The 15,407-nt window shown below is 40.3% G+C and overlaps 1 protein-coding gene across 1 annotated transcript in view; it reads left to right on the plus strand.

Annotated features, from left to right (window-relative positions):
* Positions 1-15,407, plus strand: part of LOC134449572 (fucolectin-like) — a 35,378-nt gene extending 19,971 nt beyond the window's left edge. Inside the window, exon 4 of the mRNA XM_063199588.1 lies at positions 14,533-15,407. Coding sequence (XP_063055658.1) covers positions 14,533-14,683 — 151 coding nt within the window. The 3' untranslated portion in view covers positions 14,684-15,407. The remainder of the gene's footprint in view (positions 1-14,532) is intronic.

The raw sequence follows: 15,407 nt of genomic DNA on the forward strand, positions 1-15,407 counted from the left end.
AAATAGTTCTTTGTTACTTTCAATAAGATTTCCTCTAGTGGCCTAGGCCTCTTTTTTTGGTCTTTTATGGCTCATTTTGTGACAGGAAAGGATTGGCGAGAGAGAGAGGCGGCAGTCTGGTGCCCTATCTAGCAACGGTCCATGCCTAGTCCTTTTGAGATGCTCTTCATTTAGTGGTTTTGTTTAGTCAATAATGACACATCTGGTGTTCCCAGGCAAGCCCTCTTGCAGGAAAACCAGCAGGTCTATCATCTACAAACCTAAAGGCCAACTTCAGTCTTGGGTAGTGGTTTGAACAGGCAGCAGGGCTTTGTTGCATCTGGTATTGGAGACCTAGACTGTATCAGAGGTGTCATGATATATAGCAAAATGTAAAACCTCTCTGTGATATAACAGTTGAAGATCATGAAGAAGTTTAACATATTGCAAAGGAAGAGTGAGGGACAATACCATCAGAAAAGTGCAAAAAGCTCATTGATGAATGAAAAACATGTTTGGAAGCCGTCATTGTCATTGTGCACCCAAATACTACTGGTGAGGACTGTATACTGACCATTCAGAAGACAAAAATATAATTTCAGCAGGGGATGTTTTCTTGGCACACGTTGGGCCAGTGTACAGTTTTATGCTTAAGTCAGTATACAGGTGGGATTTCGACCTGCAACACTCTGATCTGATGTCCATCTCCTGAACCACTACGCCACAACTGCCCCATGTGCTGTTACAGTATGTGTAACATGGCTGTTATGTAACTGTATGAATGCCACAGTTGGTCCTACTCTCTACATTTACAGTGCATGTGCAGGGAGTACTATTCAGTGTGATATGAGGTTCTGTGCTATTGTGACATTAGCACATGTAGAGTAGCAGGGCAATAACAAACCCATTACATCTACTGTAACTACCAGGTTCATAGAGTTCAATGCTCAGCATGGTCTCCAATTGTAATGCACTGTACTCTACTGAACTATACTCTACTGTACCATACAGTTGTCTACTCTACTTCACTCTACTCCATTGTTCATTACTGCTGCTTGGGTCTAGGGATGGGTATCAGTGTATGCCTGGAAAGTGAGCTGCAGTTGCTCAGTTGGTACACCAACACATGTGAATACAGTACATGTATGCATGTTGCTTCATCGGTGGCATTGTTGCAGCAGTATGAAGTTCAGAAATCGTGCTGTCTTTGTAAAGCTCTGATGACATTGTACCCCACTCTTCGTTTGCAAACCTCTTCATGATCTTCACCTCAAATCAAGTGTTCTTGCAGAGGGTTTTTAAATGTTGCTGTAAATCATGATACATGTGGTACGACCAAGGCCTCCAGGAGGAGAGAAGTGCCGCAAATTCTCGAATTAAATAAACAAGTTTTTAATGTGACAACTCGAGAGTGTGCAGCACTTCTCTCCTCCTGCAAGTGTGCAACTGCACTCAGGACCCGCCAGGTTAGTGGGGGGATTAATTAACCAGTGCTCTCCACCATCCTCTTCCATGACTGAGGAACCCCAATTATGGTACCGTCCCGCTGCACTGCTGCCTTTCGGATGCCCTTTGGGGGCTGCCCCCTTGCACGGGTGAGGCATAAATGCAATTTTGTTGTGTGTCGTGAGCACAGTGTGTAGTGTGTTGTGGAGTGCTGTGTCACAATGTGAATGGATGTAGGAGTTAACTAGTTGGACTTTCACTTCACTTTCTACTACTAAAGACTACTAAAAAGGGACAAGTTAAGGAATGAGTTTATGTTGTGTTTTTCACACAATTGCTATGATTTCAGTTGCAAGACTAATATCATAGGGGACATTATCACATATATTTCTGGTATATAACCTCTGGGCGCATAACATTGATTTTAGGACAAGTAGTCAGGATTCAGACACAATGGAATCACTGAGAAACTATATCATTGATACTGGTTATGGAAAATGATTTGCCTAGTTAACATTGCTCTGCAAACAGGTACACCAAATATGATAATATATGAATATGCTACCCACTCCAGGCTTTCATATGGTATATAACAAGCTATGACAACCAACTGCAAAATGCACCTAGAGGTATTGCTTCCTGAACTTTATGAGAAAATGGTAAAACTGTGTTTTGAAAAAAATAACATGCCTCATACAAGACTGAAAATCACCCCCTAAACATGGGATAACATAGCGAAAGGATACATTTTCAGATTCCTGATACTCAAGACAATATTTTAGAGTTTAAAATAGGTCTTTCTGATGCTCCCTGATGCCACAGTATGAAAAGACAAGAGATGATATCGGCGAAAATGGAAAAAAATGTGTCTGAGTAAATGTTTGAAGAGCTGCAGGGAGGGCTATACTTAACCAAAATGCTCTCAAGAGGTGTCGGATGAAAGCTCAGAGTCTCCCCTTCGCAACGATACCACACATAACAAAATTAACCATCCCTATATGTCTTAAACAAGGGCCAGTAGAAAGACAGGCACCCATCTTAAAAACCTTTATTTTTGATGGGGGGGGGGTGTTGCTTTAACGGCTGATAACCCTAACTTGGCTGTACTTCCAGAAGGGTTATCATACAAAAATGTTAACTTCAGACATGTATCTTTTCAAAAAATATAAGCAACCTTTGCCCCTCTGAGTGGTACCGACATCTCACCTGGCCCGTGGACTATATAAAAGACCCAATGATGCCACTAGGAAGGTGTGTTTTTTACCAAAGAAACTCAAGAGAAAGAACAATCTCTTGGCGGGGAATGCATTGGCCACGGTGTAGTACGGGGGCGTTGCCTGAGGACACGAGTGGATGGAAAATTAACTCCCTTGCGCATGGTCATTGGTCAGTGGGTGCGATGGATACCATTTTCGTACTCCCTTGCACATGGTCAGTGGGGGCGACACCATGATGGATAATTTGTGGCCAAGTAACGGCAGCTGTTGGTCAGCAGTAATTGCTGGGGGTAATTAAGGACAGCTGACAGACATTCACGCTGTCCTATGACCTGTTCCACAGTGAATAACATTTCCGTACTCCCCTCGCCATCATTTCGTACTACGCTGTTATGACGTGAGTAAGCCCTCTTGTCTCAAGCCTCTTTGCTTTTTACCGAGAGAGATCAGAGAAGGATGTTTCTCGCTAAGACGTTCCCTGTTCCAAATCTGGAGCAGTAGCCTAATAAAATCTGCAGTAAACTCACCAGACCAAAAGTGCCTGTCTGACATTAATGAAGAAAAACCCCGGTTAAAATATTTAGAGTTGAATAGAAATGACAAACATGCCCGATGATGCTACCAACCACATTCCCATTGCAATATTTGTAAGCGCTGATACTCTCAAATTAACCTCATATGCGTTCCCAACCGTGGCTCTCTGATCATAGCTGACCTTTTAAAAAAAAAAAAAAAAAAGTTAAACGTCGACTATAATGCACCTTCTGCAGACAGCTGCTGGCACTGAGCAGAAAGCTATATAGCAAAATATTGGTTGTATTTTCATAACAGCATTTAATTGTGTAGGCCTACATTTTTTCTGTGCGTTCCGGGACCTCTGTCCAACTCATGATCGTTGTGATGCCATGTGTATTTAGCGTTCAGTTACCTTGTGATTTAGAAATATTAAGCATTTTAGTGCTGTTATTATCGGTCAACACCATGCACTTCACAACTCAGGCGCATTCATATTCGGACGGGACTTTTATTACCTATGGACCCCCGGTAATTCGGAATAACTACGGAGAATGTCTGAGTTTTTAGTCCTGTGTGAATGTGCCATGTCCGCGATTTGAGAGGTAATAATTCCGCCGCGAATTACCTACTGTAATTTGGCGAAACACAGACGTCCTGGGGTAATTTCACATAGGCGCGCCGTCTGCACCCCCTTGTAATGTCTGTGAATTGAGTAAATAACAGACGTTTATTTATCCCGTCCGAATGCGCGAATTACCAGGGTTCCATAGTGTAACCGGGTGGGGTTACTAATATTACAGACTTTTAAGTAATTAGTTTTTAGAAGGTGACTACGCCAGTCTCGTTAAAGGGTGAGACAACCCAGATGTTAAAAAAAACAATTTTTCCCCGACAGGTTCTAGATGACAAAGGATGACACAGCTGTTGCACATACAATAGTTTTTATTTTCTTCTGCTTTCAGTCTTATTTGTATTCAAAATGTGCAGGCAGTTCACTTGAGTTTATATACACAGAGTTGTATCTCCACTGAAGTCAATACAGATAGATATCGTGAAACAGTGACGGCTGAAGTGCGAGAGCACTGAGTAGGCTAGTACAGGTCATTTACTGAGCGTGTTACCTACACACTGCACTGTGAATGCCAAAGAACACTGCAATCAAAACTGTACACACAAAACATAATCAAAATAAACAAAAGAAGTCACAGCACACTGAAATGATTCACAGTGAAGAGGTAGCCTATGTTTATCAAATCAGGCCTCTTGGCAGAGGGTTTACTATACCACTCAGGGGATCTACACCTCACCAATAAGTTTACACGATAATGCTACTAATCTCAACCGGCCAGTCCCCAATAACTCATCCCTCGTCTAAGGGGTGGGTAATTGGAGCTGACCGTGTCAGACCGTATGGCTGAAAGACGAAGGCGTTGCGCACCTGCGCATAGAACAACAACCTGCCACTACTAAAAGAGCTTGTGGTGGTAAAAGGCAAAATAACAAAACACAAACACCGGGAAAAGACGACGGCGTCCCCCCACCCCAGCCCATTGACAATATGTGCGCAACCTTAAGTTGCAACTGGGAAGCACCGAACCGAGCCTGGAAGTCTACGGTTGACAATTGCTTCTGGTTCCGACCATGCAATGCTGCAGTGAAACATCACGTTAGCCACATTACAAACATAATTGGGTATCGCCAGGTGCACAGTGCAGAAGGGCTTACCTTCAAGCCGGTTAGGCTACATGCAGCAACCTGGCGTCTGCATTTCAGCTGCGCTAGTACGCGCTCCAGTATGGGTCCAAAACCCAACACGCCAACATCACCTACTGCACCCAGCGTACAGGGCTTCCCAAAGCGCCAACCGGTACCGAGGTTAGCCACACCTGGCTAACAGCCAACATAGTAGGCAATTTATACTAACCGGAAGGGCTCCGCCCTCGCCCACACGGGCAGCTGTTTTCAATTACAACATGCACACTAACAGGGGACCTAGTCCAACCTGTTACAATAGGTAATATTTATCCCGTCCAAATCAGACTATAAGAAAGGTTCCGCGCTCACAAATATTGTAATATGAATGTGGTAGCATCACCGGTCATGATATATGATAATGGGCTTTCTGAGCATACTGACCTTTTTAAAGTTAAACGTGGGCATAACTGTGGACAGCTGCAGGCACTAAATTATTTGGCTATTTTATTAACCATTTGCCGATGGTATTTTAGGCTAGTGCTTTTATTTTCTGTCATAACACCATGCACTTTCCCCCTCCTCATCTGTTTGCTTAATAGACTTGTGCTCAACAATGTCCAGTCACATTGCTATTATTTGATATACTTACACATATAATGCTCCTTATTTTCGCTGCTGTGTCAACTGTGATGAGCCTATTTACAATTGTGTCCTAAGACGGCAAACTGGTCCTGGTTTAACGCATCACTGTTACGTTATTTTTCTACTGTAGGCTATGCATCTAGGCCTATATTCGTTATAAAAACAGATATCTTAGAATGAACTCTTATGAATGATCCACCATGCTTAATTCCATAAAGCATGCCAAATGAACTTGAAAGAAATGCGAAATGAAAACAGCATGTCAATGCAAGCTCTTTATTTGTTAATAATAAATACAGTATGAAATAGTGTACACGGTCAGTGCTGGTTAAAAAAAGAGATATTCCAGCGAGAGTGCAAATTACAAGTAGCCTAGGCATATAGCCTACAACTGGTACGTACAAATTACAAAGAACTATTTCTTAGAGTCAAAGTCAAAGGTAAAAAAAAATAAGAGTTGGTATTCTAGCCAGTGCAAATTGCAAGTAGCCTACATCTGACAAGTAAAGCATTACAAATTAAGAACATTTTTAAGAGGTCAAAGTAATGTGTGCAGCGCAAAGGCCAAATACAACATGTCAAATAGAGTGGCTACGTCAAACTTAACAGAAAATGTGCTTATTTACAACATATAGACATACATGACGCAGTATCTTTTTTTTGCCTGTGTGCATGTGGCTTTTTCTGTTGTTTTTTTCCCGGTGTGCATGTTGTTGTTCACACAAAACGTCCGTTTCCTCCTAACAACTCCCCAAAAAGCATGCACTTTTCCTGTCCGGGGGGGTGATGCTTGGTGAGTGCGGTGCTGGCTCCGGGACGAAGCGATGACAAGCGCACAGGAGTCCTTCGGCACTCAGGTCCCCCCTTTCGAACTTCGTCCACAAGTCACGCCGCCTCTCTTGTCCCCGTTTTGCAGCTTGGGCGCTGGTAGCGCGACAGTTTCTTCTCCTTTACCAGCCTGACGCATTAAACCGCACTGCTCTGATTCAAAGCGAGCAGGCTGTGCTTGGTCCCGCCTCTCTGCCCGCAGCTGGGGCTACTCAAATACTGTTCCAGAAATGTAAGGAGTAGAAAGTAACATAGGCCTACAGATATTTGTCAAAAAATGTTACGGAGTAAAGTAACGGCGTAAAAGTGAAAAAAAAGCTTCTCAAATATTGTTCCAGAAATGTAAGGAGTAGAAAGTAACCTAGATAATTGTCAAAAAATGTAACAGCGTAAAAGTAAATTGTCAAAAAATGTAACAGCGTAAACGTAAAAAAAACCAACAACATACCAGTTAAAATGAGTAAGTACATTTTATTTATGAAGCACATCTAAAAACAGCAAAGAAACAGCTGATTTGCATGTTTAAATCAGCAAAAAACAAAACTAAACAGCTGATTTACATATTTAAATAAACAAAACCCATTAAAATGAGCGTTAAAAAAGCTGATTTACATTTCTAATATAGGCAGGTTGAAGGGACGTTAAGTTCAAACCTAAGGATCTTAAGTTCAAATTTAAGTACGTTTCGTAGGCTTTTGCGGTAGACGGAACGTCCTCGACGAATTATCCCATGCCTTATACGAATGGTCCCACGTTTCATACGAATGGTCCACTCTCAAGAATCTGACCTGTACCATTGTTTTGACAATTTCCTCCACAGTGTACCTTTAAATCAATTTTCCGGGCATAACTTGTTAAAACAGCAACTTAAAACTGTGCCTTTGGTGCGACAATATCCACAGGGCCGTGAATTCATAAGGTTGACTCCCTCGTTTGCTAGTATGGCTGGCTGCGGAAATAACACATTTGATGGACCCATATCTCATAAAAGAAACTAAATTCTGATACAAACATCAACATGTCGAAAGAACACACCTCTAACATTACGTTGAAAAAATTCACGTTGAATTTATATTAGAGGCTCTCTGTGATTATCCACCTCCCCTGCCATGGGTTATGAAGAAACCAAGTCACCATTTTCAGCAGAGGTCCAGGATCGACAGGCACAACAGCCATCACTCATACTACACACTGATAATTATTAAGATGATATCAATCAAATGACACAATAGTGTATGCTTGTGGTAAACTGGAAAAGATTGAAACATGCCTCATGTTTCCCAAATTGTAGAAATTGGTTCAAAATGAGAAGTCGTAAGTCCCGACGTCCACTACAGTGGACATTGAAAAAGAAGTTGTGATTTGAAAGGGTTGTTATTAAAATATAATCCTGAAACTTGACTAGCATTTTGTTTAGGGTGTTACATTTATGAAACAAATTCATTTGGACACATGGAATCATACATTTTTCCAAAATATGATCACTTCCTTCACCTGTGGCCATTAAATCTGGCTAGTGTAATGGCGGCCATTTTGGAAGCAGATTACAGGTGTTTTACAGGCCCAACCCCCACAAATGTGGTATCACTGTAAAGCCCTAAATGTCTAGTTTACAGTAATCCCAGATTGAAATAGGTTGCATAAAGTTTTTCTGAGATACACTACAGTGGACAAAAATGAATTGCCGGGTCTCAGGAGGATACTATTTGTCCATAACACTGTTGACAAAATAATCAAGCAAATGTTCGCTTTCATTAGAGTATTTATCAAATTATTTAAGATTAAGCTTGGCAATTTGTTTGTTTGGAAACTTAAATATATACACTATGTAAACATCTAGGTCATTTAGTTGAAAAAAAAATACTGATAATTGACATTTTGCTTTTGCCAAAAGCGTAGGCGAATCGTAGAATCACTCTTATAGGTCTGGAAAGGTGTTACAATATTAGAATCTGGCCTATTCTCTGTGGTGCTTAGTAGGTCTGTAGAACACGGGGACTCCCTCCATCAACGTTGGATTCTAAATGTTTGTTTAAAAGAAGCCGCCGTTATTTTTGACGTTTTCTGAAAATGTTGTTTATGCAATAATTCGGTATTTTGACATGCATCACATCTAAATTGATGTATTGAGGTTCTTAAAATGAGATTTAGTGGTGTTTAACCTGCAAGATACACTTTAAAGCAACACTAAAGAAAAAGTCCAGATATTGCAGATTGAGTTTGACCTTATAGAATATGCACCATATGCATTTTTGCCCGCCTGAATTTGATATTATTATGGTTACCCCACCCTCTGGAAGATGAGGTCCCACAACTTTCAAGCTACAAGTGAGCTTATTCCTGGTAATGAATGGGATTTTATCGCTAGAACCTCATCTCCATGACATACTGCTGTATGTATGTGTGCTGTGTGTATATGATGTGTATTACAGTACAGTATGTGTGTGGTTGTGTGAAATGCCTTATGGCTAAATTTGTGTTATATGTTAAATATGAAGAGTTCAGATGCAAAACCCCCTAACTCCATTTCTGAAGACCTGCACTTCTATATTTTCAGAGAACCCTGCTGTTGGTTTGGTTTACATTCATGTACTTAATAATACATATACATAGTTATATTACATACATTTTGATAGCTTTGTATTAAATAAAAATGACTAATATAAACATGATTATTTTCTGAAAAGGCACTTAGGGGGTTTTGCATCTGAACTCTTCATATGCTGATGAGGTTATAGCGATAAAATCCCATTCATTACCAGGAATAAGTTCACTTGTAGCTTGAAAGTTGTGGGACCTCATCTTTGAGGACCCTCTCGAAAACGAGATTTTTATCTCAAGAGGCTATCCTCCAATAAAGAAATTGGAAATATGTTGTGCAATAATATGTATTATGTTTTGCATATCTATTTATGCATGCTGCTAGAGACCTTAATTTCCTTCAGGATTAATAATTACAGTTAGGGCCATAAATATTTGGACATCTGAACAATTTTCATCTTTTTGGTGCTGTACACCATCCCAATAGATTTGAAATGAAACAAACAAGATGTCCATTAACAGCACACTTTTAGCTTTAATATGGGGGTGTTTGCATCCAAATCGAGTGAAATGTGAAGGAATTATTATATTTTCTATCAGTGCCACCCCTTTTTTAAGGGACCAAAAGTAATTGGACATTCTAGTATTTATACATCAAACTTTCAATTTTTAATTATTTGGTTGCAAATACTTTCCAGTCAGTTAATTTGCAATCCATAGACATCAATAGACACTGGGTTTTATCCCCGGTGATGCTATAGTGAGCTCTATTGCAACAGTCTTCAGTTCCTGGTTATTCTTAGGGTATTTTCCCTTCAGTTTTGCCAGCAGCAAGTGAAATGCTTGCTCAACCGTACTCAGGTGAGGTGATTGACTGGGCCATTGAAAAATATTCCACTTTTTTGGGGGTAGAAATGGTTTAGTGGCTTTCAGATGAAGCTTTGGGTCATTGTCAATCTGCACTGTGAAGCATTGTCCAATGAGTTCAGAACCATTAGGTTTAATATGACATGATAATATAGCCTGAAAATCTTCAGAATTCATCCTGTGGCTTTTGTCGGTAGTCCTCATCATCAATAAATACAAGGGGAAAATAGTATTGACAGATATGCAGCATGCCCACACCATGACACTACCACCACCATGATTCACTGATTGGGTTTTATGCTTTGAATCATGAGCAGTTCATTCCCTTCTCTATACTCCTTTCTTCCCCTTTTCCCTTGTACAAGATGATTTTTGTCTCCTCTGTCCATAGGATGTAGCTCAAGACCTACACAGTCTTTTTAAGACGTTGTTTGGCAAAGCCAAATCTGGTATTGCTATTTCTGATGCAATCAATAATTTACATCTTTTAGTGAACCCTCTGTATTTCCTATGGTGAAGTGTTCCTGAATGTTCTTGATCTTTTTCTTGATTGTTGCCTTGGACATGTATCCACCGTTCACCTGGACACTGTTCTACATCTGGCAAACTGTTGGGAGATGGGTTTTTGTTCACCAGATACAGAATATTGTCTGTCATCCACGACATTTGTCTTCCATGTCTGCCAGGTAATTTGGTGTTGCTCTGGTATTTCTTTTTTCCAACATTCTGAACTCTTGAATTAATCATATTCAATGTTTCCCCATCTCTAAAATGGGTTTGTTTTGATTTTTTTCAACCTTATGATGGCTTGCATCACTGATGGTGACAGGTGGACTTTGGATCTCATGGACATTCCGTAAAAATATATGGAAATGCAAATGGAACACTTCAAATGAACTCTAAGACCTTGTATTGACATCTTGGTGATGGTGTAGTAAGGGAATAACACGCATCTGACTGGAAAATAGCTGAGAAGCCTACTGTCCAATTACTTTTGATCCCCTGAAAAGTGGGCAACACAGACAAAAAACGTTGCTATTTCATTCCTGTTAATGCGATATGGATGTTAACACCCTCACATAAACGCTGAGAGTCTACAGTTAATGCACAGCGTGTTTGTTTTATTTCAAATCCATTGTGGTGGGGTATAGGGTGGAAAAGGATGATAATTGTGTTGCTGTCCAAATATTTCTGGCCCTAACTGTATGTACTCTACTCAACAGCACACAGTGTATCGTTCAGAATTTTGAGAGTAGTCTAGGCTTTCCTCTTGGTTACTGTGCCTGCAGATGGCAAAGGGTGCTGAATGATATTGTGTAATTCTGCCGTCTCCCACTTCTGTGAAAATAGCTCAGTCACATACACAAAGTATGTACAGAATGTGCGGGTGATGTACTGTATGTAGTACACGTACGTTGTGTGTGTGTGTGGGGTGTGCAACTCATTGCTGGATCCCGCACTTGTGTGCGTATGTGAGTGTGTGTGTGTGTGTGTGTGTGTGTGTGTGTGTGTGTGTGTGTGTGTGTGTGTGTGTGTGTGTGTGTGTGTGTGTGTCATTGCTAAGTATACAGTGTGCTTTTCAGCATTTTGATTGTAGCCGGAAATCCTATTGTGTTTCCGGGCCTATTGATCACCAACTAGAGGTGAAGTCACACAGATCCATTGATTTTGGTTGTATTTTTAGATTTTTTGCTGTGGAATCAGTACACTGCTTAATAAAAAGAATGCCATATTGTTTCATGAAGATATTATGAAAATATAGCAAAAAAAGTGAAAAACGCCTAATTATATGACATAAAATTGAGCCAAAATCATGTACAAATGTGGTTTAACAATATTCTTTATTGGATATCATCAGTAAATGTGTCCTTTGGACCTGGAAAGCCTTTATTGACAGCTTACCCAAGCCACCAAGGATTTCAGGTCATTTTTCATTTCCCAGATATTTCTCTCTGAAAACACTACCATCACCACAGATCCATTGATTTTGGTTGTATTTTCATAGTTTTTGTTGTGGTATCACTATACTTCTGAATAAAAAGAATGGCATATTGTTTGATGTCAAAACATGATGAAAAACCTGATTGCCAATGAGGTAAAGATGAAAATGTAGCAAAAAAGTGAAACAACGCCTAATTTTTAAGCATAAAATTGAGTCAAAATCCTATTGAAATGTGGTTTAAGAATATTTTTTCTATTGAATGTTCTCAGCCTTTGTGCCCTGTGCACCTGGAAAGCCTTTATTGACAGCTTACCCAAGCCACCAAGTTTTTCAGGTCATTTTTCAGAAATTTCTCTCAAAAAATGAAGGGTCCATACATAACTTTTTTTCACGATTTTTCCGCCCGAGCAGACCCTCCAATTATTTCTCCTAAGGGATAGAACTATCAAAAAAATCACAAATAAAAAGTATGGCAAGCCATGTCAGGTCCAACCCAATTTTGGGACTTATATAGTGTGAGTCGGTTATTATAGGTTACCATGGACACGGCCTGTTTTCCCGCTTTAGCATGTTAATAGCAACATCGTATTTATGTTGCAGTTTGACACAAAATGATCAACCATGTCATCCCTACAGCCTATTTTTAACACCTTCGACAGTTTGCGGGGGTTTGCTAATCACGTGCTTGTATTCACACCTTATGTGAGACTGTTCCCCATTCATTTTTGTTCACTCGTGGGAACCGGGAAGTCCTTAAATGCTAACAATTAAGTAAGGGTTAACGTTCGGCGAGAAGGTCGCTACCGTGGAATAGCAGCACGACAGAGAGAATCTTTAGACCCCGACGCGGAGCAGAGGGGTCTTGTTCTCTCTGAAGTGCTGCTATTCCACAAAGCGACCGACTCGCCGAAAGTTAACCCGCTTATTATATGGATATACTTAAATGATTCACACATGGCGGGGACATTTCTTTAGGCCTATTTAATGTGAAGTCTATTATAGTTTTTAATGTCAAAAGATTCTTGCTGCGCAAAACAAAACAGTGCTGTTGTGGAACACCGCTAACAGCTAGGTAGCCAGGACAACAGGTGTTGTCTATCACAGCAGCTGATTAGAGTCTTGTTGAAAAGTCGCTTTAGCAGTGAAAAGTCTTGTTGCCATTGACAGCGGTCTGTTATAGACCAACCCGTCCGTTATCGAAAAATAACAGACGTGCGAACGTTGGGGAGCCCGTTGAAATGAATGGAGCATTCGACCGATGACGTCACAACCATATAATAAGACTCTTCTACATGCTTCCGGGTGACTTGCGAACTCAATTGGATCCACAAGCTTAATACTGTTGAACATTATGGATTGAATGAGAAACAGGATTTGAGTGTTTTCTTGTGAATTGATGTGTGAACCTATGGAGTAGAGAGGGGCAATACGCCCCTCTTAAGGAAAAGGTATTTTTTCTCCAAGTAGATGTTAACCATCTGTGTCAATTTTAACCATAGTTGGTACCAACAGTGATGTGAACAATAACCCATCATGGAAAATTGCCCCAAGTTAACCCTTCGTGATATTTTAAACAAAAAGTGAAATTGTGCTAAGGGGGCCTTTTACCCCACTAGTGGCGTGCGCTCAAAATGACGTCACACACCCCTTCGCAAGCTGGCATGGCGCGAGGTCGTGCACCCCACATTTTTTGTAACCAGGTAGGCAGACAGAGCAGGAGATGTAGCCTACAGTTGCCTATAGAAGAGATACAGCTACTGGACTACAGAAGGGACCCTGCATCATTTGAGGATAATATAATGTCTTGGCGAGCTATTTTATCTTCTCCCTTAAGTTTTGTACAGTCAAACCATTGTTTACTTTATTCAGAAGCATGTTGTGTTTGGCGATCTATTTATAGGTCCTACATTCTGCAGACAGAACAATGCTCTCACATTGATCTGGCAATGTAGGCTACAACAAAAATCTATGTTTCATTGTGATAAGTCATAAGTCAGACGTTCAGTAGCCCTACAGTAGCTGTGTTTGGCTTTAGAACAGTGGCTGCGAATGTGACAGATTCTGCCGTTTCTCTCATGAACAGCAGAGGGCACACTTCCAAAAATGCAAGCGAATGCCTTTAAATGGCGCTTTTGACTATGAATGGTCTGCCGCATTTGAATGGTTCTTGCGCCAAATGGCGAGAGGTACGCACGTTAAGTATAATGACGCCTTAATTCTGTGATACTTTAACCTAATTTTGTGAAATGGATTTTTTTTATCCTAATGATGAAGTGTTGGTTGGGATGGGTTGTCAGATACTTTTCATGTTGGCATGCCCCTACTCACTGGACAATTATGAGATGCTTTTACCTGCACGGATTCATCTGTGAACATGATGGACCTACTTCATGTGCTTGTGTGAATGGGGGTGGTGAATACTATGCACAGACTTTAAGCAACTAATCATGTAATCATGTGATACCTTATTTGTACACTTGGGTAATGGGGGTCGGTAAAGAGCGAACCTGAAGATGCACTGTTTGCTCCAAAAAATAAAGAGAAAAAAAGGACAGTATCTAGTGAGCGGTGTTTAATGAACTTTTCATATTGATCATTCACATTTTCCTGCCTTACACCTGCACCTGGACAACTGAAAGGTTTCATGCACTTTAATACAAGTATAGAACTAACTTCTGAAATATTGCCATTTAATACATTTGGCCAGAGACATTTGGTTACGAATAATTCAAATAATTCCTGCCTCATCAGCCAATCAGCAAACACGATTCCATTGTTAAGGTAATTGAAATGCAATGCAACAATCTAACATGTAAGCTCCTAAACAATTGTCATTGTTAACCTTTTTCTTTTTTTCAGGTGTGCTGTAATCTCCTCGATTCCTGCTGGAGATTTGGAGACGTTTCAGTGCAAGAACGGCATGGAGGGGCGTTATGTGACTGTGGTGATACCTGGACGTGCAGAGTATCTCACACTCTGTGAAGTAGAGGTGTACGGCTATGGTCAATAACCTTTGCCTCTCACTGGAAAGATGCTGTTGTTGCATGACACAGTAAATATAACTGTGAATCACTTCTTTTTAAAAATGATATGTGATTTTAGTTTAATCATAGTGATATTATGATTTCATTGATTTAGGCTACTGCAAGGATATTAGGCTTTAGCCACTGACGTATATATGTGCATGGACAGCGTGCTTCTGTTGTATTCCATGCAAGGGTTTTGAAGCATCCGTCTGCATTCGTACCTTAACAAGCGCTTGCGTTTGCGTTTGACTGTCAATCAAAAGAATTCTGAAAGAATTCTGTCTATCAAATCAACTAACAATGCTCATTGGTCATTTAAAGAATTTTAATACGTCTCTAAAATTAAGAGTCAGGATGAAAAAATATTTGGCTGGTTTGAAATGGATGGGAAACTAACAGTTTGCACGAAATAGAGTATGGCTAGAATTGGCAAGGAGATGCATGGTTTCAAGTCTCCCATAGAGGAGAATTGGAAATTACATTTATTTTTTTTCGGCTTCCGGGTCTAATCCCACCCCCCGCCATTGCCTCACTTAAGAATACAACCCATGGAATCTCTTCTATTTACTGTCAATGGCTATAGCAGAAAATCTTGTAGTGAAATGTTGTGAATCATTATTTCTGTCTTTTCTTTTCATTTTTACTATGATTATAAAGCCTACACATCATTTCCAGGTGAATATTATATTAAAGGAATTCAGCATTGCA

Source organism: Engraulis encrasicolus, chromosome 5 (assembly GCF_034702125.1).
Source record: "Engraulis encrasicolus isolate BLACKSEA-1 chromosome 5, IST_EnEncr_1.0, whole genome shotgun sequence".
NCBI classification, from domain to species: domain Eukaryota; kingdom Metazoa; phylum Chordata; class Actinopteri; order Clupeiformes; family Engraulidae; genus Engraulis; species Engraulis encrasicolus.